Here is a 23648-nt window from a genome sequence, read left to right as displayed (position 1 = left end):
CAGACGTTTCTAAATGATACAACTGGAGTTAATCATTGATCAAAAGCAATGACAGAAACAACATTTTGAGCGGTTCTCAGTAAAGGGCACGCTAATGTTCGCACAAAAGATTACATGTTCTCATTTTTCCTCTGAGGCTTTGTCTGCAAAGCAAATGTCATTTGTTCATTCTTTAACATGGTGTTTTATTCACCTCCAGCTCAGCACTGCAGCAAGCTGTTTCAGGCTAGGACCTGCTAGCATTAGCCAGGCCCATCTTCAGTATGCAGGTGGAGTTTCTTCTTTTGGATAAAGGCGCTCTTGGGGCATAATAACATGCTCTCAGTCACCTGTGGGTTCTGATTAGAGGCTAGGCTTAGTGCTCTGTGCAGACTCAGAATTAATGCTAAGTGGTCTCCACTCCACCCTGCCATGGAACCTCATGATGATTCATGCATCCCTTGGCAAATGTCTCAAACGTCTCCAGCCAGACATGTGGGCCAAATCTACTTCCAATTATTTTGTGTCAGTCTTCAGTCTGGCATCAAACTAAAAAATGTGGGTTTTGTACTATTTGCTTAGCCTATCTAGTCCCCCCCCAAAAAAAAACACAAAAAAAACACATTGAGAGTTAAAGGTGCAGTATGTGGTTTGTGATTTCCTGTTAATTTTTGACATTTGGAAAATGCAATGACAGAATCCCGCCCCTCCCTCAGGCCTCTCTCCAAAGCCCCTCCTCCAAACTGGGGGAAAACAAATGGCACTCGCTAGGCAGGTAGGTAGGTTGACAGGCAGGTAAGCCATCCAATCATTTCAAGTTGGCAACTCTTGGACATACGTATTACAGTCCTGCATTAGGGAGGGAAAGTAATCTCATCGCCCCCTAGCGGTAGTGTTCCTAATGCCGAGAGAAAGAATGGGATTTCTCATAGCACATTTTCTGAAAAATTATATCTCGGTCTACATCGAAAGGTTAGTAGAATGCATTAAATATGATATACTTGGAGACAAACTTTATTGATTCTGGTGATCATAGTTAATTTTCAATCACAATCCGAATTATGTATATATTTTTTGTAACGAGGTGGTAAAGAACTACATATGGCATGCATGACGTCATATTGTGCGCCTCTGCGAGCTTGCTGACTCTACCAGCTAACATCTAACACAATACAACCAAATTACAAATTACAAATCAGTACACATCCGAAAATGCCGATATGCATTGCATGGCTGGCAGAATACTTCAGCAATAACAAGAAGTGCATCCCACGTGCTGACAATCATTTTGGGATCTGCACCATGTAGAAAAATTACGGGGAGCTGTTAGGTGTCGTCAGGGCTAGCATGAAGGACCAGTCATGTTACGGTGCAGACGTCAGAATTCGACGTTTGTCCATCATTTTTAGACGGCATCAAACGTCATTTTGAGACGGCATCATACAACTCCAAACGTCATTTCTAGACGGCATCATACAAATGATGCAAATAATGTATATGCGTGGAGGCGCTCGGGCAGCGAGCATTGAGCAATTCCCCTGCGCGCCCGCACGCCTCCAGGCCTGCGTGCCCGCGCAGGGGTATTGTGATATGCGGAGCGCGCCCACTAAGCGCCGTCCGAGTAGCTCCACTCCTGGGTCTAGTTTCGTAAATTTGACTGATCCCTGTGTCCACATTAGAACACGAGCTATAAGAACAGTAGCTAATGCTAGCTAATAATAATGACAGTAAGAAGGTAGTTGGCTAGCTAGTAGTCTTGTTAGTAGTCTTGTTTGCTAGTTGCTTGTAAAACGTTGTTGTTGTTTGCTAGTTTCGCCAACTAGTGTTGTCTCACTAAAGTTGTTTGACCCACCCGCAAAAGCGCCCGCAAATTTATACCCCTCTTCCATCACGTGTTCCAATGTGAACAACCAACCACAAAACTCTGAGAACAACCAATCAAAAACTAAGGCATTCCCCACGTCGTCTGCCGACATTTATAACTGTATGATGCCGTCAAGAAATGACGTTTGGAGGCGATGGACAAACTTCGAATTCTGACGTCTGCCGGGTGAGACCAGGCTGTACGGTGAGTTAGCATCATAAGTGAGCCTATATTACAGTGAGGGGTTAAGGTTAGGGTTACGGACCAGTAAGAATAGCCAGGCGCACCTGCGGATCAGACCAGCTAAGACCAGTCTGACCAGCTAATACCATCCTAACCAGCTCACGTTAATAGGAGGCTTTGCTTATGACATTTCACAACGTAGCACTGTCCATATGCAATTCACCTCAACTTATTATTCATATCCATCTTTCCAGCTCTTTGGGATCTCTTGGAAATGAGTAGAATTTGCAACCATTCGTCTCATACCGATGGGAGCAATCTGGCGCAAAGCACAGCATTTTTCTCATGAGTGAGGTACATAAGTGCGCCCGGCTTTGTAGTCCATTTATGAAACGAATGGAGCAATTTCCAAAATTTGAAAGAAGGCGAAATACTGTTTGAAATTCTCACAGTTAGTAGGTTATTACTGTAAAGACACTCGTTGTTTTGATAACTTCGTAGTCATTATTAGAAAATCCGGCCTATGGGAGTTTACATTGAAACTCCTCTCCGATAGGAACAAATCCGCTAGGGGCGCATGTTTTCACTTTCCGTCCATATTTCCACAGAAATACAGATTTATTTCATTTTAGTAATTTATTTATTGATTACTATCGGGATGTAATAAGAATAGGAAAAAATCTTAACAAAAAGTGCTTCTGAGACAAAACACCTACTGCACCTTTAATGACAATGACAAGGCCTGCTGGGACAGGGTGTCGTGTTCAAAGACGTCCAAATGTCGAGCCCTGGAGTCTTACAGAAGCAACAGACAGTGGAGAATGCTGCTGAGCAAGGCACCAAAGGGCCTGTCACTGACATATTCCCAATAAAGACCCAGAGGACATAATGGGGCCTGTCACAGCTTAATTAAAAACTAGTGGAACATACAAGACGTTGATGCTGTACGCATAACATTAAATACACACTGACAAAGGAGACTGTTTTCTGTCTTATGAACAGTACATTGGGAGGTTCTAAGAAATAAGAGAGAAATTCTATGGATGAATACAGGCTTTTGGTGGTGATGGTTTGCCCGGTGAGTGTGTATGCGTGTGTGTGTGTGCGTGGTGTGCGTGTGTGCGTGCGTGTTTGTGTGTGATATGTGATCATCTTAGAAAGTTACTTAAGTTAACACAAGATCTTGCACAAACAGTTGGAACACAGCGATATAAGGACAAACATTTGGGCGAGTTTACTTTATTTATCTATCTGGATCCTTAAAGTTAAACAGACCTGATTTAATTCAGTCTGAGATCCTTTAGACTCTCTTTAGACCCTTAGCCTCTTTATTTAGAGATGAAGATTTAAAGTGAGACAATGTGACAGGGATTTGCATTAGCTGACAGGATCTGGCAGTCATTTGTAAGAACTTATTTTTCTTCAAAGACTGTCAGAGTGACATGGACGAGGGTGCATGGCTCAGAAAGTGGGATGCTCGCTCTGCATTCTCAATCCATCTATGAAGCTATTCCACAAGACATTTGGAGGCCATTGATTGGGCCTTAATTAATGCATTTCATATAAATCAACCTTGGTAAAGCTAAGTGTCCTAAACTAAAAGTGTAATGGCTAAGAGTAAGCCTAGTTCCAATATCCATGGGTGGTAAATAGACACCCTCATTAGACCCGGGTGAGATGCCTTAGAGCGTTGTTGAAAATGTATTTACTGGGACCACTATTTTGTGGAGAGTTTTATTCTTGAAGTTGAAACTGCAGCTATTGACATGGTAATGACAGTAAACATTCCCTGGATAATGAGATAATTTTGCTCTTAACTCCAGTTTGGACAAAGAAAGCTGTATTGCTCACTGACCTGTAAACAGATTATTAAGGGTCAAGGCTTCAGAGTGGGTGAATGCAGTATTCTCTGGGAAAGTTCAAACAGGACTAGCAACTTATTCTAAACAGCTGATCTCTTCTAACGCCTCATTCTTTTTTAATGTGGACATGTGAAACTGGTTTTCAGTGTTTGACGTTGCCACTAGCGTGAATCCGTGTAAGCTTCGAGTGTTGAGATTTTGGAGATGATGTTGAGTTGATCTTTATTGCTTTTTAAACGTCTCCTTTCTCCTTTTGTAGGAATCTAAAGGTTAACTCTGCTGTCATTGCTATGGCGACCACCCAAGCCCTCTTCCTCTTTCTCTTGGGTTGTTGTGTCTGCAGTTGCCATGCCAACTCACGCTCTGCTCCCAGAGTGCATCTGTCTTATAAAGGTGAGTCGTTTTTTTTTTCTTCAGTAAGTGTTCATTTGACAGGGATTATCTTGACCATTCTTTTTTGATTTTTCATTTACAATAGATTCAAAAAGAACATATTTAGCAATTTATATTGAAAGGAAATGGTGGTGGATGTACAGTATGCAGTGGAAGCCTGAGTTAGGAGAATTATCCACCAGCAATTTTCTACAACACTTAGGATAATTATAATTCATACACTTAAATTGGAATGCACTCTAAGCTCTCCCATTTACATGTTATGTAAAGGACCTTTGTAGCTTACCAGGAAAAACATCAATTAAACATATATAAACAACTATAATAAAACCACATCAAAACATGTATGTTCTGTCACTGAGCCTGTATTTGAGACAGATATTGTGTGTGTGAGAGAGAGAGAGAGAGAGAGAGAGAGAGGGAGGGAGAGAGAGAGAGAGGAAGAGAGAGAAAGAGAGAGAGAGAGAGAGGAAGAGAGACATTAAAATCCCTCCACGGGGGACTTGGTTAGTTGCCAGGCCCGGTGGTCCTGTGGTGGCGCCCCCTGGTCCCAGGAGGTCTGAGCTCTGCATGGAACCAGGACCAGGCAGGGCGGAGGGACAGAGGGGGGTTGAAGGGAGGAAGTGGGGGGGAGAAAGATAGAGATAGAGAGAAAGAGATACGAGAACGGGGTACGCAAAGACAAAGAGGCAAGTATTTGTGTGTGTGTGTGTTTGTGTATGTGTGTGTGTGTGCGCGTGTCCGTGCGTGTGTGTGTGTGTGTGTGTGTGAAAGAGGGAGACTGTGGGAGAGAGAGAAAGAGAGTTGACAGGGGTTGGGTTGTCCTGGGTTATTGTCAGCATAGGTGACGGCGAAACAGATTCCTCTTCTGAGAAACGGGATAGGGCGACGGTGTTATCGTGGCAAAAATAGCTCGCCATGGTTGCCGTGTTTACCTCGGCAAACGCACAGGGAAGCCCCCCGAAGAACGCAAGGGCTCTGCTCCAACAACCTGCTCCAAAATGCCAGACAGCCGCTGTGTGATATGTGGGGCGGCCCTGTCATCCCCCCCCCCCCCCCCCCCAGACAGCCGCCCCCGCAGCAGAGGACACAGAGATAGCTGCTGACCGCTCATGTTGCCTGGTTGATTCACTTTAATTACTATTTGTAGCAGTCACACAATGGCATCATCATCATCATCAATCTTCATTGTGAAACCATATATTATTTTTGTGAAAAACTACCAGTTTGTTTCTCCCACTCCCTGGTTACCGAAATGCATAATTTTCCTTCGATACGACCGTCTCTTGTATACCAATTCTACCATTAACTATTGAAATAACCCACTGACCGTTATGTCCTCTCTCTGGGTCGTTTGCCCGTGTTCCTTCTTGGTGAGACATAGACCACGCTAGCTGCTACAGTATACAGGAACTGGGCTCCACTCCCAGAACCCTCCAGCCTTTGAGCAACAATGACGCGTCTTCAAATCCTGGAAATACTGTAAATGGGAAAGAATAACAAGATATTTAATTTCACTGAAAGGAAAAACACATTCTAATATATTAGAAGTGGATTTAAACAACTTTGTGGAAAGCTCTGTGTAAAAGCCTGAACTTGACACGACCCTGTACCCTAACCTAGGCTAAGAGGATAATGCTTCTGGAATACAGTTCCTTTGTATTTAGTTCTATGATCTTTGGATTGGATAATCTAACTATAAATGCCACACATCTCTGTATGTGTGTTTGTTTCTATCACGATTATCTCGAGAACCTGACACTATATGAAGGGATTATACTGTACATCTGTACACATGCTGTACATATGGATGTATATGTTACGGTCAATGTGAGAAAACGGGGAATGTGAGCTTTTCCCGGTTATTGCGCACATTCCCCGACCTCGCGGGGAATGTAGGAGAAAACATGTGCGTTTCTCACATCTCCCGGTTAATGTGCACATTCCCCGACCTTGCGGGAGATGTGAGAAATTGGCTAGTATTTCTCACATCTCCCGCAAGGTCGGGGATTGTGCACATTAACCGGGAAATGCTTACAATTCCCGACCTTGCGGTAAATCTAGCAAAGTCCAGCCGTATGCAAAACCTCTGCGCAGCCGGGTGGTGGGAGAGGGCTCGTGCGCTTAGAACGAGAGGCGCTTGACATTTTGCCCATGGTTTTCGAATACATAGCATCAATTGCATTAATGGAAACATTAAATTGGGTCTAATTATACATATTTTGAAAGTTAAGATAATTAGCCTACAAGCCGCGAGGCTACGCAACACAATAAGCAAAACAATCTCACTGTTTCACTCGTCCCACTCATCTGTTTCACTCGCCCCGCACGGCAGGGACAAGAGAACCAATGCACATCTTCTGTTCTCGGCCGTCTTGAATTGAACTGGTACACCACAGAACGAAACTTATAGGTTAACTAATAGGTTAGTAAAGGACATGTACAAGTTGTTTGTCATCAAAAAATGTAATCTCCATCTTTATTAATTTCTGTGTAAATCTGATCAAACCAAAAAGTGTTTCATTCGTCCCGGTCCTCCCCTACAGTTAATAACAGTCTGTGGTCTACCTTGAACAGTAATATAGCCTATGCTGCACACAGTGTAAGTAGTATTAGGAGGATACACTGGTGATCAAGTTAACAAACGCAAAAGGAACATTGCAACAACAGGAAGGTGGGAACCTCCAAAGGAACCCTACACGTTAGCTAGCCGAAAGACAGACGAAAAGACGAAAAATCTCTCACAGGTGTGTGCCAGTAACGTTAGCCCAACTACCGTGCGTGCCTCTTATGGTGCACGCCCTTTGAGGCGTCACATAAGCCCTCTCCCACCACCCGGCTGCGCAGAAGTTTTGCATACGGTTGCGCTTTCCTAGATTTACCGCAAGGTCGGGAATTGTAAGCATTTCCCGGTTAATGTGCACAATCTCCGACCGTACGGGAGATGTGAGAAATACTAACCAATTTCTCACATCTCCCGCAAGGTCGGGGAATGTGCACATTACCCGGGAGATGTGAGAAACGCACATGTTTCTCCTACATTCCCCACGAGGTCAGGGAATGTGCGCAATAACCGGGAAAAGCTCACATTCCCCGTTTTCTCACATTGACCGTAACATATAGACCCTGTTCGTCCTCTTTGTTATGCTTATTGCTACTAGGCATACTCTTTATCTATCTATCTATCTATCTATCTATCTATCTATCTATCTATCTATCTATCTATCTATCTATCTATCTATCTATCTATCTATCTATCTATCTATGTAGTGCAGTGTCCCGTGTGAAGTTGTTTGGATGAGTGATTCTCAAATTTCTGGTAAAAAAAAAAGTAGTTCCCTGCGGCAGGATACGCTCCAGTCCAATGCCAAGGTCAACAGCATAAACCAAGGTGTGTCTTACAGTAAATGCTACCAGGAGCTAGCTACAGATAGCCTGCAAAAAGCATTCTAGCCGACTGTAGGAATAAAGAAACATCAAAATACCTAACGAACAATATGTTTGCTATAAATTAGAACCAAATGTTGTAGTTATGTTCTGTCCTCCCAATAGATAACAAATGTAGCTATCTACAGTAGAGGTCTTCTCGGGTCTAAAATGTGGACCCGAAACCGAGATGGACCCGAGACATTTGTTCCGAGATCCGACTAAATCTGATCATTTTTTAAAATATGTATACCGGACCCGATTTTGTCCGAGAGCAGGAGTAGGACAGAGACCCGAGACCCGAGTCGGATCGGGTATTTTACAGATCCGACAGGCAGTAGTAGCAAGTAGCAGTAGCATTAATCACTTAGGCTGTCACGGCTGTTGGCTTGCATGCTGTTGCATCACAGTTTGATGGAATTGCGATTTCCTCTCAATCTTGACAGGATCAATCGCTGTTTTGTCAGGCTGTGATGTGGCAGCATGGAAATGAAACGGCCGTAAATAAATAAGGCTACACAAAGCTGCCACTAGGTTTGACCTCTTTATATTCATTTTCTTTCAGCTTATTTTTTACAAGGTAGGCTACTGGTGGTGGCTGCCGTGTCTCCGCTCGCGTCGCGCCCGCGGTCTCACTGAATTTGCGTCATGCGTTTCTCTCGGGTATTACGCATAATGACACAGACCCGAGACCCGAGGTAATAGAATCGGATCCACCCGAACCCAATTGACCATAATAAAAGCGTGGAAATGTGGACCCGGACCCGTACGGGTCTCGGGTCCAGTTCGGGTCCTCTCGGATTTACCCGACCCGTGAAGACCTCTAATCTACAGAGCTTGAAGATAGGGTTATGATCCACTGTTAGAAATGCTATGGAGACAAAGCAGTTATACAGTACCACCATCATACTGTAGGACCATTTACAAGTAAATTGCACCTTGTGTGCCAGATATGCTACCGACAGCTCGCTAGAGTGCAGGACTCAGGTCGCGGAGGCAGCAGTTCCAGCAGGGGGCCCCAGACATCCCTTTCCCTAGCAGCATCAACCAACTCTGCCTGGGGAATCTTTCTACCCTGTGGACTCCTCCCAGACGGACACGCCTGGAACACCTCCCTAGGGAGATGCCAAGGAGGCATCCTCACTAGATGCCCGAACCACCTCAACTGGCTCCTTTCGACGCAAAGGAGCAGCGGCTCTACTCCGAGTCTCTCCCGGGTTGACTGAACTTCTCACCCGATCTCTCAGGGAGACCCCAGCGAAGAAAACTCATTTCGGCCACTTGTATCCGTGATCTCGTTCTTTCGGTCATGACCCATCCTTAATGACCATAGGTGAGGGTGGGGACGAAGATAGACCGGTAGATCGAGAGCTTTGCCTTTTGGCTCAGCTCTCTTTTCGTCACAACAGTGCGGTAGAGCAACTGCAGAACCGCACCAGCTGCTCCTATTCTCCGGGCATGGTTACCTCACTCGTGAACAAGACCCCCAGATACTTGAACTCCTTCAGTTGGGGTAGGACTCATTTCCTACTTGGAGCGGACAGACCACCGTATTCCTGCTGAGAACCATGGCCTCAGATTTAGAGGTGCTGATTCTCATCCCAGCCACTTCACACTCAGTTGCGAACCTATACAGAGAGTGCTGGAGGTCGCAGGCCGATGATACCATCAGGACCACATCATCTGCAAACAGCAGCGACGCGATCCCCAGCTCACCGAACTGCAAACCCCCCTCCCCACAGCTACGCCTCGATATCCTGTCCATGAAAATCACAAACAGGTTTGGTGACAAAGCGCAGCCCTGGCGGAGGCCAACCCCCACCGGAAAGGAAAACGACTTACTGCTGAGGACATGGACACAGCTCTCGCTCTGGGTGTACAGGGATTGGATGGCCCTAAGTAGGGCCCCCTCACCCCATACTCTCGCATAACCCTCCACAAGACCTCTCGAGGGACCCAGTCGTAAGCCTTCGCCAAATCCACAAAACACATGTAGACAGGTTGGGCAAACTCCCAAGCCCCATCCAAGATCCTTGCGAGAGTGAAGAGCTGGTCGGTGGTTCCCCGACCAGGACGGAATCTGCATTGTTCCTCTTCAATCTGAGGTTCGACTATCGGCCGGACCCTCCTTTCCAGCACCTTGGAGTACACTTTCCCTGGGAGGCTGAGTAATGTGATGCCTCTGTAATTGGCACACACCCTCTGGTCCCCTTTTTTGAATATTGGGACCACCACCCCAGTCGGTCACTCCCGGACTTCCACGCAATGTTAAAGGACAATGCTCGTTTTTGACAACCAGGACCTTATTTACGACATATTATAAGGCGTTTGACTCACCAAGATCACTTTGATGTAGTTCGGAGGCATGTAGAAGAAATTAAAAATCCAGCGCGAGCTAGTATATCCATGTAATTGCGGTGGTCGGGGCACCGAGAATGCAGTTTCTAAAAATCTATTTTCTGCCGCGAAATGGTTGTTTTCATCAATCTGTCTTTATGAATCGCTAGTTGTGCTTACATAGAGCGTAGGCCTGTTGTGGTTTCACACATGCCTCTGTAATATGATCTTTAGAAACGTCTTTCGAAATGAAATAGCTTCCCCACTTGCTCCAGCACGCATGCGCACAGCGCGCAATCGTTGCTCCAGCATGCTGTGCGCATGCGTGCTGGAGCAAGTGAGGAAGCTATTTCGTGTCCAAAGACGTTTCTAAAGATCATATAACAGAGGCATGTGAAGAACCACAACAGGCCTACGCTCTATGTAAGCGGGTTCTATGTAGTCGGGTTCAGGAGTTCCTCAAAGTGCTCCTTCCAACGCTCAACGACCTCCTCAGTTGAGGTCAGCAGTGTATCCTTGCTGTACACAGCTTGGATAGTCCCCCGCTTTCCCTTCCTGAGGTGTCGGATGGTCTTCCAGAAACACCTTGGTGCCAACCGAAAGTCCTTCTCCATGGTTTCTCCAAACTCCTCCCACACCCGCTGCTTTGCCTTGGTCACGGCCGAAGCTGCAGCCCTCCGGGCCCATCGATACCCTGCAACTGCTTCTGGGGTCTTCCGGATCCCGGAAGGCCTCCTTCTTCAGTCAGACGGCTTCCCTGACCACCGGTGTCCACCAAAGTGTCTGAAGGTTACTGCCCCTTGAGGTACCTATGGCCCTCAAGCCACAGCTCCCAGCCGCAGCTTCAGCAATGGAGGCTTTGAACACCGACCACTCATGTTCGATGTCCCCAACCTCCACAGGGATACCTGAGAAGCTCCGCCGGAGGTGGCAGTTGAAATCTCTCCGGACGGGCTCTTCCTCCAGACATTCCCAGTTCACCCTCACTACACGCTTAGGTTTTCCAGGTCTGTTCAGAGGCTTCCCCCACCATCGAAACCAGCTCACCACCAGATGGTGATCAGTGGACAGCTCTGCCCCTCTCTTTACCTGAGTATCCAAAACACATGGCCTCAGATCAGATGATACGATAACAAAATCGATCATCAATCATCGATCTTCGGCCTAAGGTGTTCTGATGCCAGGTGTACTTGTGGGCATCTTTGTGTTTGAACATGGTGTTTGTTATGGACAAACCGTGACTAGCACAGAAGTCTAACAACAAAACACCACTCGGGTTCAGATCGTGGTGGCCATGCCTCCCAATCACACCCCTCCAAGTGTCTCCATCATTGCCCACGTGCGCATTGAAGTCCCCCAATAGGACAGTGGAGTCTCCTGCAGGAGCCCCAAATAGGACTCCACTTAGGGTCTGCAGGAAGGCAGAGTACTCCGAACTGCTGTTTGGTGCATAAGCACAAACCACAGTCAGAGTTTTCCCTCCCACAGTCCTAAGGCGCAGGGAAGCGACCCTCTCGTCCACTGGGGTGAACTCCAGCACAGAGGCGCTCAGCTGGGGGCTAGCTAGTATAGCCACACCTGCCATACGCCTCATACCGTGAGCAACTCCGGAGAAGAACAGGGTCCAACCCCTATCCAGGAGTTTGGTTCTGGCGCCGGTGCTGTGTGTGGAGGTAAGCCCCACCAGGTGTAATTGGTATCGCTCCACCTCTCTCCCAAGCTCCGGCTCCTTCCCCCCCAACAAGGTCACGCTCCATGTCCCCAGAGCCAGCCTTTGCCGCCTGGGTCCGGACCGTCAGTGCCCTCCACCTTCACTGCCACCTAGTTGACAGCGCACCCGATCCCGACAGTTCCTCCTGCGGGTCGTGGGTCCACGGGATGGAGGATGAGACGGTATCTCCACGTCGCTTTTTCGGGCTGGGTCCGGCCGGGCTCCGTGGTAAGCCCGGCCACCAGGCGCTTGCAGGCGGGCCCTCTGTCTGGGCCTGGCTCCAGACGAGGGCCCCGGGCTTCCTTAGCAATACTTAAAAAGTGGAAATCTGTGGTCAGAGACCAATCAGAGGCAAAATCAGCCTTTCCTCACAGCCCACTATCTGTGCAGGCCAATCAGCATCCCTACTGGATTCTCATTGGTGTCCATGAATATTATAGCTTGTTCCCAGAAGTTCTTGCCATAGCAAGAATACGCATAGCCAGACCTATTTCCACTGCCAGCGCTGGACAAAGGTCTGGCTGCAACCCATTATCACTCTGGAATACTGGAAAAAACACTGTACTGTATTTCTTTAAACCAATCACAATCATCTTGGGCGGGGCTAAGTCCAGGATGCAGCAATGTTAACCTTGCAATTGTGTCGGGGGATTCAATGTGGAATTTGTTATAAGCTGCACAGCCACATGCAGAATGGCCCGGGCCCAGACGGGCACTGCACTAGTATTCTTAGAGGAGTATTATAAATAAGACCTGTAGTTCTGTGATGTGGTTTTTAGCTTTTAAGCTTGCTGAAGCTCAATAATGTTTCACAGTGGTTGCATTTTTAACAGGAATCCAATGACATCACTTTACAGCTTGGATCCAATGAATTAGTGGTCATTACCCGCTTTTATTAAATTCCTGAACTGTAGCTGTAGTTGGCCAGAACTGATCTGCAGTTTTTAATTATTCCTTGATGGTCATCTGTTTTGTGAGCCAAATAGTTACATTAGGTAATGCTCCATTTTGACCAATGGAACGTTGATGGACAGAAAGTAGACATTCAATGCAGGGCTGAGAGCCGAGCAGTACTTGATTACTATTGCTTTCCCTTGAGAACGTTTGAGAAACGCTGCTGGAAAGAGCTACTTGACAGGGCTCAGCCTTGTTAAAAGAGCTACTTGACAGGGCTCAGCCTTGGTAAAAGTCAGCCTCTGAAGGATCCTGGTGGCAGCCAACGTCCCTGTACCATAGAGCTAGAGATCTCGCCATCTGCCGATACTTGGCTACTAGCCACTAATTCAACCCAAAGTGCCTATTGTTTTTTGAAGACGAAATGAGTTGTGGCAGCAGAGGGAGGCGTCTTATACACTGTTGGGTTTTCTCATTTGGCTAAGAGCTGAGGAGGAGCAGACACCAGATGAACATTACTGAACGTTTCCCTGAGGTTCCTAGAAAGCAGAGAGGGTTTGAAGTAGGCTACTGTACACACTGCTCACTAAGGCCAGTTTTGCTTCGCAAGATAAATGTCGTATGACACGTTTTACACAAAAACAACGGCAATCAAGACACTTTTATGTCTGATTGGTGTGTCGCAGACCTTGTCTTGTGTATTCTGAGTTTTGTTACGTTCGCAGACGCCGTCACTGATTGTCTGGTTGCACTATGAAAGCTTCTGGCCGCTGCACAAGCTGTAGACGAACTACGCTTGTGCATACAGTAGCTAGAGAAACTTGTCTTACCAAGCATACATGTAAATTGACCTTTATGCTACTGTCTCCTTTTGTCTAGTTCATACTGCATCGGCCCTTGACATTGACATTTGAAGACCTGTCTACTGATAAATATTGATGCTTCTATCACTGTTGCAAGACTTTTAAAGGACTGAGTCGATTGTTTCAGCGTAAATACACCGTTTCAAGAGGCACACGTGATGTCGTCTTTCACTGGTAACCAGGTTCTATACAGTATGTGTGTTCAGTGTAGGTTCTGAGGAGAACCAGACTCGGCTGGGTTTGAGAACCAGGACTGCTGGACTTCAGAACGTAAAAGTATTGAGATACAGTAAATGGTAGGAAGGCAGAATGCTGTATTTGTTCCCTAGGGGGTGCTGTGAGTGACCCCCCAAAGTCCTCATCACCTGAAGAAGAAACTACCGTGTTTTGTTTAAAAGTCACCCACTTGTGAGCACACACACCAGTCTTCCCTTCTTGTCCCCTCTGCCCTGTCTGTTACGTGCACCTGCCCTCCAGATCAGCCCAGCTGGCTTCCTGTTTTGCCCGCGGAGAGCAGGATTAGTCACGTCCGTCCGACCTCCACTGCCCATCCTGTCAAGTTACATATTCACCTCGCTATCCCCTGGCTATTTCAACACTGTCATGACCGAACTTCCTGTACCAACGCAGAAATGTGCCATAGTGACGTTTTAGCTCTGGCATAGGTTACCATCGGATGGCATAGATCTATGTTGGCTATACTAGCATTGTCTTTAGCAGCTCAGTGGAGAAAGGCCTGGTTTTGTACTTTTGATTCATATAGTTACCCCAGAGTTACTGTTGTGAGCGGAAAATGTGACCATTTGTGCCTCGCTAATAAATCCTATTACAAGTCTATCTGGCAGCTTTTTTGGCCCTGGCACGCATACGCATGCACATACGCGCACACACACACGCACACACACACACACACACACACACACACACACACACACACACACACACATTCGCACACACACACACGCACACACACACACGCACACACACACACACACACACACACACACACACACACACACAAACAGCCATTGCCAATTGGCCAACAAAATAAGATTCCACTGTGGTAACGGGACTCCCCAAAACCTCTCTCTTTTCCCCTGTGGGTACTGTAACATACTGGTACAGTTATACGACCGGGAACGCTGTTGGTTTGTACTCACATACTTAAGCATTGATACTGTATACAGTGTTTTGCCAGAAATATAATTCCACTCGGTAATTATAACAGTGCCTCAGTATACAGCTTCTTATCAACTCTGCAGTTGATCACTGTTCAGCTAGTGACAGTTGGTGTACCTTATTTTGGCTATGCACAGTTTGTGTTGTACAGATTGCTCTGGCAGTGCTGTGCTGAAAGCTGAACAAGTGGTGTTAATGGATTACAACAATGACATGTTAAGTTGGAGATTCACTTGAAGCTGCCCCTTCGGCCTCCTCTAGCTTCGCTTAAGTGGCCGGCTTTCTGTGAGCTCAGCCGTGGTGGGCTGAGCTTCAGCATCCTGTGAGCTCTTGTGCTAATATTGGAGGTGGTCAGTCAGGTCGCCCCAGGCAGTAGTGACAGAGAGGGACACGAGGTGGAGGACACAGGGCTTCAGAGAGAAGGACACGAGGTGGAGGACACAGGGCTTCAGAGAGAGGGACACAAGGTGGAGGACACAGGGCTTCAGAGAGAGGGACACAAGGTGGAGGACACAGGGCTTCAACACTGCCTTTTCTCTTTGAAGCCGCTCGCTACACATAGGTCACACCTCACTGTTTGTGTACAATCGGAAGAAGCTAATTTGATGACAAGGTCAATGTTGCTGTTGGTTATTTCACAAAATGTAATTTAGTTTATTGTTCAAATATGCCTGTTTTTCTGTAGGACCGATTTATATACTGTAAATTAACTAGTAACTAAAAACTACACTCAATGTATGTTCTGTCTATTTCAACAGTTTATGTATTTAATAGTAGTTTAATTGATTTTAAACATTGTTTTTTGATACTCAAATGTAGGTTAAAGTATACTGTAAGTGCGTCCATTTTCAGAGCGTCATCCCCTCTGTCCCACCCTTGCCCAAAGATAGTGGATTTCCAGGGTAAAGCCACTTGAAATGGGATGAGAGGAGTTCTGAGAATAGACCCACTCCTCCCGCTGTCCTCCCGCTCGCACGCCGGGCCCACAGAATCCCCGGCGCTCCGCGGCGCGGTGACGTCCGGAGTTCTGCGGATTATTTGTGGATCACCCACGCAGCTGCTAGAGAGACAGACAGACGGCCACACTTCGCCACCTAGTTAGACCCCCAGATAACAGCGGCGCATTCTGCCCCTGGCTCACACACACGCACGCGCCTCGCATTTGCGTGTGCACGTACGGTACACACATGTGCGATAACGCATAACACAGCGGTATGCTTAGACCGTCACCTATGGTAACATGTACGTACACACGGGTATGAGCATTCATTGAGATATTAGCTGACACGTACATGCATGCTTTATATAGTTGTGACACACGGCTGTCATTAACCACTGTAACACCTGTGTGTGTGACATGAATAAAAGTCTTGACAGACAGACAAAACATTTGAATCTTTCTTGATGACAGTATAGTTAAGTATAATTAAGGTATTTTTACAAGTAGGTTACGTACTGGATAGTCTCCACTGTAGTACATGAGAGAGAGACACAATCAAGGTGCATAAAATGGGCAGTTGAGATTTCTTTGTTTGAATGGCAAATAATAATGTTGCAGCACAGTTTTAATAATGCAGCACAGCTTTGCAAAAAGTTGCTAGATGCAAAAAAGGCCCTGCTTCTATATTCGGTGATAAATTTCGAGATGAATCGATTAAGGTCAAAGTAGGACTCGCCCCCGTTTAGCATCGTCAAAACCCTGTTCTCACAAGCCTGCCCACGGTAGCAGACTGTGACCTTCTCGCAACCGTGGTTAACGCTATTTTTATTTACTTCCAAGTTTCAGACCCGGCAGCCCAGACAGGTTAGTATTTGAGCGGGTGCACAGTCATACCTTGTGAGATCAAAGTGGTGCTGGCGTGACGTTAACATGAGTAATTTATAGATCTGGTCTGTGTGGCCGCTACCCCAGCCTCTCCACTACCCCAGCCTCTCACTACCCCAGCCTCTCCACTACCCCAGCCTCTCACTACCCCAGCCTCTCACTACCCCAGCCTCTCCACTACCCCAGCCTCTCACTACCCCAGCCTCTCACTACCCCAGCCTCTCCACTACCCCAGCCTCTCACTACCCCAGCCTCTCACTACCCTAGCCTCTCACTACCCCAGCCTCTCACTACCCCAGCCTCTCCACTACCCCAGTCTCTCACCACCCCAGCCTCTCCGCTACCCCAGCCTCTCACTACCCCAGCCTCTACCCCAGCCTCTCACTACCCCAGCCTCTACCCCAGTCTCTCCATTACCCCAGCCTCTCACTACCCCAGCCTCTCACTACCCGGCCTCTCCACTACCCCAGCCTCTCACTACCCCAGCCTCTCACTACCCCAGCGTCTCCAAGCCCCGTCACCAGACCAGCGCCCGCTCCAGCACTCTGAGGGCAGTGCTGTCCTCGCGTCCCCATCACGCTAGATTTACAGCTAAAGTCAACGAACCCCCGCCCCCTTACCCCCCCTTACCCCCCCCCCCCCCCCATCCAGGTCACATGAATGTGAAGCTTGGAATTATCCGGCCCGTAGTGACGAGCCCTTAAACATGAACCCTAACTCATTCAGTTGGATTCTTGGATCCCCTTCCCCCGTCGTGTACCGGAGCGCACTGGGAAGACGGTGAGGCGATAGAGAAGCAGTCCGATAAGCTTGATGGGGCCTCTGATTCCACACATCCGTCTGGTCCTGAACCAGCTGAACCCTATCTTTCACCTCCCCACCTGCCCAGGGCCGGGGCTCCTCTCACGGCTGCTGGGAGTTTGACCCCCTCTGCTGGTTGAAAAGCCACAGTGCAGTCGACTCAAAAGCTCTCGAATAACCACACATCTAGGGTCCCTGAAGCTCACACTGCGTTTGCGTCCGGCTGCCTCTCTGTCTCATCTATCCAGAGCTCATGGAGACGCGAACGGCGCGGCCCTTCTCCTTTTCCTTCAACACCAGCGACTACCGGATCCTCCACATGGACCAGGACCAGGGACGCCTCTACCTGGGCAGCCGGGAGTACCTGGTGGCCCTGGACATGCAGAACATCAACAAGGAGCCCCTCATAGTAGGAGACCACTTCTCACTTATCAATATCCAGCACATGTGGAGGATACGGGATGTGGAGTGAAAACGCTTTGCTGTTGAAAGATTGTTGTTGTTTGTTTGTGTGTTTGTTTGTTACCTCAGATCCACTGGCCAGCCACTACCCAGAGGAAAGGAGAGTGTAGAATGACTGGGAAGGGGGGGCAGGTCAGTACTCTTGTCCTTTGATTACCTCAGACTTACTGAGACTACATTTTGTCTTTGTTTGTGGTTTGGGGTGGGCTACTGTACCTCAGTTTCACAAACACAAATGTGCTCTCTTATGCAGCGTTTCACTGTACATACAGCACAGTTGATTGATGTAATATTGAGGTGTCACATTGTACTCTCTCACTTTGCCTCCTCGTTAGGGCGAGTGTGCAAACTTTGTGCGTCTGATCGAACCCTGGAACCGGACCCACCTGTATACCTGTGGCACCGGCGCCTACAAACCCATCTGCACGTTCATCAACAGAGGATGGAGAGCTGAGGTACACACACACGCACGCACACACACACGCGCGCACACACACACACACACGCACGCATATGCATACACATACACACTCACACGCGCACACAAACACCTGCACGCATACACACACACACACACACACACACACACACACACACACACAGGCAAGTAAATATGCACAAATTCCTCCACAGCGTCTGCCTGCTAATCCTCTCTCTCCACTCCCCCTGTGCAGGAGTACCTGTTCAGACTGGTGCCGGGCTACGTGGACTCGGGGAAAGGCAAATGCTCCTACGACCCCCGCCAGGCCAACGCCGCCGCCCTCAGCAGTGAGACCCCGCCCTGACAGGGACACGTCACATCCCGGCCAGCGGCGACAGCCCGTCGCCCTCAGCTCCACCACGGTCATTAATCACACGGCACGCTGTGTTTCTCTGTCCGGTCCAGATGGGAACCTGTACGCAGGGGTCCATGTTGACTTCATGGGCACGGACCCGGCCATCTTCAGGACCCTGGGGGACAGGCCGGCTGTCAGGACTGAGCAGTACGACTCCAGATGGCTGAATGGTGTGTGTTCGCCACTCACGGACATGGGCGCGGCCACACACACACACACACACACACACACACACACACGCACACACACACACGCACACCGTACTGTATTTCTTCTTCTGTTTCTCTCTCCACCTCTCCTGTTCTTAAACGTTGGTACCTCATTCTGGCTGTTCTCCGTCGATCCCCAGAGCCCGTTTTCGTGAAGATCCAGCAGATCCCTGACAGCTCGCAGAAGAACGACGACAAGCTCTACTTCTTCTTCCGGGAGAAGAGCCTGGACGCAGCGGGGGGGAGCACCCCCAGTGTGCTGTCCAGGGTGGGCCGCGTCTGCCTGGTGAGAGACCCTCCATGGGCCGTCTGCACGTTCCTAGTCCCAGGGGCGGCTCTAGGCCTTTGGAGGCCCTGAGGCCCCTTTTTGAGATAAACCCTAACCACCAACAAGCAATAAAGACTGAGGCGCCATCATTCCATCGTCATGTAACGTTAGGCCATGACTTTAGGCTATCATCATTAGCAGCAATGACGACATGGGTTTTATGATCACTGCACGTACTGGAGGTTTGCGAGGCCCTGTCTGGTCCGTACGTGTGTTGTACAGGGAGCTGTTGCTCCCGTGACTAGTACCCTCCCTGGACTGAACCCTGAGACACTACAGTCACATCATCATATGACCACTGCACACACTTAGCTGGAACTGTGTATGTCCCTTCTGCTCAGAATGACGATGGGGGTCAAAGGTCGCTGGTGAACAAGTGGACGACGTTCCTGAAGGCTCGGCTGGTGTGCTCGGTGATCGGGGGCGACGGTGTGGAGACGTATTTCGACGAGCTGAGTAAGACAGCTTCTTTGTTTTAGCACGACTCTTATAGTTCTCTGAGTGGTCACCTTCGCTTGAACAACTAGGGAAAAGAGAGCTCATGAGAATAAGATCTGTCTCTGAGCGTTCCGACATGTTTGCTCACTGTTTCCAGGGGATGTTTTCATTCAGCCGACTCAAGACGAGCGCAACCCTGTCGTGTACGCCGTCTTTTCCACTGCGGGGTGAGTAGCAGTTTTAAAAATGTCAATATTCCACTTCCTGGCGGAATGTGCCCAGACCCCATCACGATGATGTGTTTTGACTCTATCCACTCCGCCCCAGGTCAGTGTTCAAGGGCTCCGCTGTTTGCGTGTACTCCATGGCCGACATCCGCAATGTTTTCAATGGCCCCTTCTCACACAAGCATGGCCACAACTACCAGTGGACCCCTTACACCGGCAAGATCCCCTACCCCCGGCCAGGAACGGTTTGTGTTTTTAAAATTACCCTCGTAGAGTGGAGCTTATTCTGAGTACCCAGAAACTCTTGCTACGGCAATAATAATAATAATAACAATAACATAATTTAATAATAATAACAACAATAAAAATGATAATAATAATAGTATTATTAATAATAACAATGATAATAATAATAATAATAATAATAATAATTTAGTCATGAGTTCCAGATGAAATAATGTTCAAATGCAGCTGGATCTGAAAGGTAGGCTAATGCGCTGGCTCCGCCCCTCTGTCCATGTTTTGTGGCACTTGACTCCAGACTAAGTGGGACTGATCACATTGTACACTCGTATTCTTATTTTTTTTATGATTACATTGAAAAGTGTTTATTGATACACGATGAAGAAATGATGTTCCAGCTGTCTGACGAGGGCTGTTTCCTGTCCCTGTCTGCTGCGCAGTGTCCCGGGGGAACCTTCACTCCTGGCCTTCGCTCCACCAAAGAGTTCTCTGACGAGGCGGTGAACTTTGTGCGGGCACACCCCCTCATGTACCACCCGGTCTACCCCATGCACAAGCGCCCCCTGGTGGTCCGCACAGGGGTGGACTACCGCTTCACCTCCATAGTGGTGGACCTGGTGGACGCTGTGGACGGGAGATACGAGGTGCTGTTCCTCGGCACGGGTGAGTCACCAACAGAATGTCAGATCCACCCTGGAATCCCCGGAATCCCCCATGGAATTCCACCCTGTACTTTCTCACCTCAGCTGGAACCGTTGTTAAGCCAGCCTCCCACTCTCCCCATTTTCAGATCGTGGAACAGTCCAAAAAGTGATCGTACTTCCTAAAGACACCAGCACCACAGAAGAGCTCACGTTAGAGGAGGTGGAGGTGTTCAGGGTAATTGACAAAATGATATTGATAAAATATTTCACATTTCTTAAATATTGAAGTCTATGCTCCTATCAGAGATGTTACTCTGCTGTTGGCTGTTGTTATTGCAGACTCCAACTCCTATCAAAACTATGAAGATATCATCAAAAAGGGTAGGATTCATTATAATTAATGAACCCTCATGTAACCTCTCCAATGACTTGATACGATATGTTCGGCTTAGGCCAAATGGGATTACACTACAAATACAATCCATCATTTCAATGGATTTTTTCTGTTTCTTGGACCCACAGCAACAGCTGTATGTGTCTTCAGAGAAGGGTCTTACCCAGGTGTCCCTGCACAGATGTGCCGTCTACGGGAAAGCCTGCTCAGACTGCTGCCTGGCCAGGGACCCCTACTGTGCCTGGGACGGGGAGACCTGCGCCCCCTTCACCCCCTCCACCAAGAGGTGAGTCCTACTGTAGCCTCTGCTGGATAAGGTACCGCGCCCACATGGCGGACACAGAGAGACTCAGGAAGAGTTTCTTCCCCCAGGCCATCCGGCACCTGAATGACTCTAGCTAGTGTAGTGTCATTACATTATATTATATTACATTACCGTCATTTAGCTGATGCTTTTATCCAAAGTGACTTACAATAATTGCATTTAACATAGGAAAGCCAATGTACTACTACTTGCCAGAACTCACAAGTGCATCTCTTTTCTAAAACAAGTGACTAAGAGCATAATATAGTGCTGAAGGCAAAGTGCAATAATAGGGGGCTGTTCCTGTCATTGCCCTGTAGGCTAGTACCAGCGTATTAAACTGGATGCGAGCCGCCAGGGAGCCAGTGTAGGGAATGGAGAAGGGAAGTTGTGTGGGAGAACTTGAGGTGGTTGAACACCAGGCGAGCAGCAGCTTTCCGGACAAGTTCCAGGGGTTTAGCAAGGAGGGAGTTGCAGTGGTCCAGGCGGGAGATGACCAGGGCCTGGATGAGCACCCATGCCGTTTTGTCATTGAGGAGAGGGTGAATCCTCCTGATGTTGTAGAGCAGGAATCTGCAAGACCATGTGACGGATATGATATGTGCGGAGAATGACAGTTGGTCGTCCAGGCCAAGGTCACACCCAGATTCCTTGCATTCACCACTGTGTCATCAGCGGTGATGGCCAGGTCCTGGTGTGGGCAGCCCTTCCCCGGGAGGAACAGCAGCTCAGTCTGGTCCAGGTTGAGCTTGAGGTGATGTGTCACCATCCACTCCGAGATGTCAGCCAAGCATTCAGCTGTGCGTGTCTCCACTTGTGGAGCTATGTGTGTCACCATATCTAGTGTATATAGCAGAAGTATATCTGGTGTATATAGCGTCACTACAGTATGTACAGTATATGACAGATGGCAGTACGGGATCCCTGGGATTATTTATATTTATAGAATGTACATAATACATCCATGACTTTATTTGTATTGTTTTTGTACAATTTCTAATTATTTGTAATTGAGTACATCATTACACACACACATATATATATGGATGTGACAAATTAAATCTGAATGTGGTGATTAGTAAACGTCTATGTTGTGTGTTTTTTTTCTCAGGCGGAGCAGAAGACAGGACATCAAACACGGGGACCCGTTGAGACAGTGTCGGGGTTTCAACGCAAAAGGTACCTCATACAATAACAGCATGCTTAAAGTCAGGCCTCTGCAGTAGAAAACCGATTAACGCTTTAATTCAAGTCAAGTACAACAGTGCTCTGAGAGTTGACACTGTGCCATACTCCTCTCTGTGTCAGTGGAGAAACGTCTGAGTGAGACCGTACAGTTCGGAGTGGAGGGGAGCAGCACGTTCCTGGAGTGCCAGCCCAGATCTCCACAAGCTACCGTCAAGTGGCTCTACAGCCAGAAGGATGGCCGGAGGAAAGTGGTGAGATCAGGCCTGACTGATGACCGTTTTAGATCGTCTAGCAGTAGCCGTGTGATAACTGATGTGTTATTGTTCTCCCTGTTGTATACATAGTAATAATCTTTGGTTTGCCCTCGACTCATGTCAGCTGAACCGCGACGGTGAGGTGCTGAAGACGGCCCACGGCATCCTGCTGAAGTCGCTGGTCCAGGCGGACGACGGGCTGTACCACTGCCTGGCCACCGAGAACAACTTCAAACACACCGTGGCCCGGGTGGCGCTGCGCATCCTGGACAGGGAGATAGTCGAGGCCCTCACCCACCCGGACGTGCCCCCCGACGAGGAGCCCCGACACCCCCACCACCACCGTCACCACCACCGCCACCATCGCCAGCACCCCCCTCCACCCCCTCCGCCGCCTCACATCCTGCCCCCGAAGTTCTCCTCTCAGCCAGAGATCCGCCTCATCAACCAGTACTGTCAGACCTACTGGCAGCAGCTCAACCCCGACCTGCCCGCCAAGCGCACCAGTCGCAGGCATGCGGAGAGCCCGTCTGGGCAGGAGAACCCTGGTGGTCCCTAGACCCCCTCCTCACCCGCTTCATATCTCTGGCCTCACATTGCCAACTGCCACATTCTCACCTGCTGTTATTTATCCCTGTCTTTAGATTAGACACTAACTTGAGGTAAAATGACCTAGCTTGGACTCTAAAATTGTTTAATTTTCGAAGATCTATCTCTAGCTTTCTAGAGATACTAATCTGACTTGGAGCCGGGGGGGTAAGGGTTGGTGCTGAGGCGTTGGGCTGCAGAGTCACAGCTCTACAG

The 23648-nt window shown here is 48.2% G+C and overlaps 1 protein-coding gene across 1 annotated transcript; it reads left to right on the top strand.

Annotated features, from left to right (window-relative positions):
- Positions 1-4160: 4160 nt before the first annotated feature.
- Positions 4161-23403, top strand: LOC311307258 (semaphorin-3F-like; the record flags this gene model as incomplete). Its single annotated transcript, XM_084436055.1, has 17 exons — positions 4161-4281; positions 17566-17726; positions 17849-17911; positions 18115-18234; positions 18454-18547; positions 18666-18785; positions 18965-19110; positions 19494-19608; positions 19748-19817; positions 19918-20062; positions 20501-20723; positions 20851-20939; positions 21044-21085; positions 21227-21384; positions 22514-22581; positions 22711-22841; positions 22969-23403. The coding sequence occupies exons 1-17, from the start codon at positions 4179-4181 to the stop codon at positions 23401-23403; spliced, it is 2283 nt and encodes a 760-aa protein (XP_084292181.1). The 5' UTR covers positions 4161-4178.
- Positions 23404-23648: the final 245 nt, after the last annotated feature.

Source organism: Borostomias antarcticus, assembly GCF_949987555.1.
Source record: "Borostomias antarcticus genome assembly, chromosome: 3".
Lineage (NCBI taxonomy): Eukaryota > Metazoa > Chordata > Actinopteri > Stomiiformes > Stomiidae > Borostomias > Borostomias antarcticus.
Note: the sequence above shows the minus strand (reverse complement) of the source record. Positions and strands in the feature narration are given on the sequence as shown.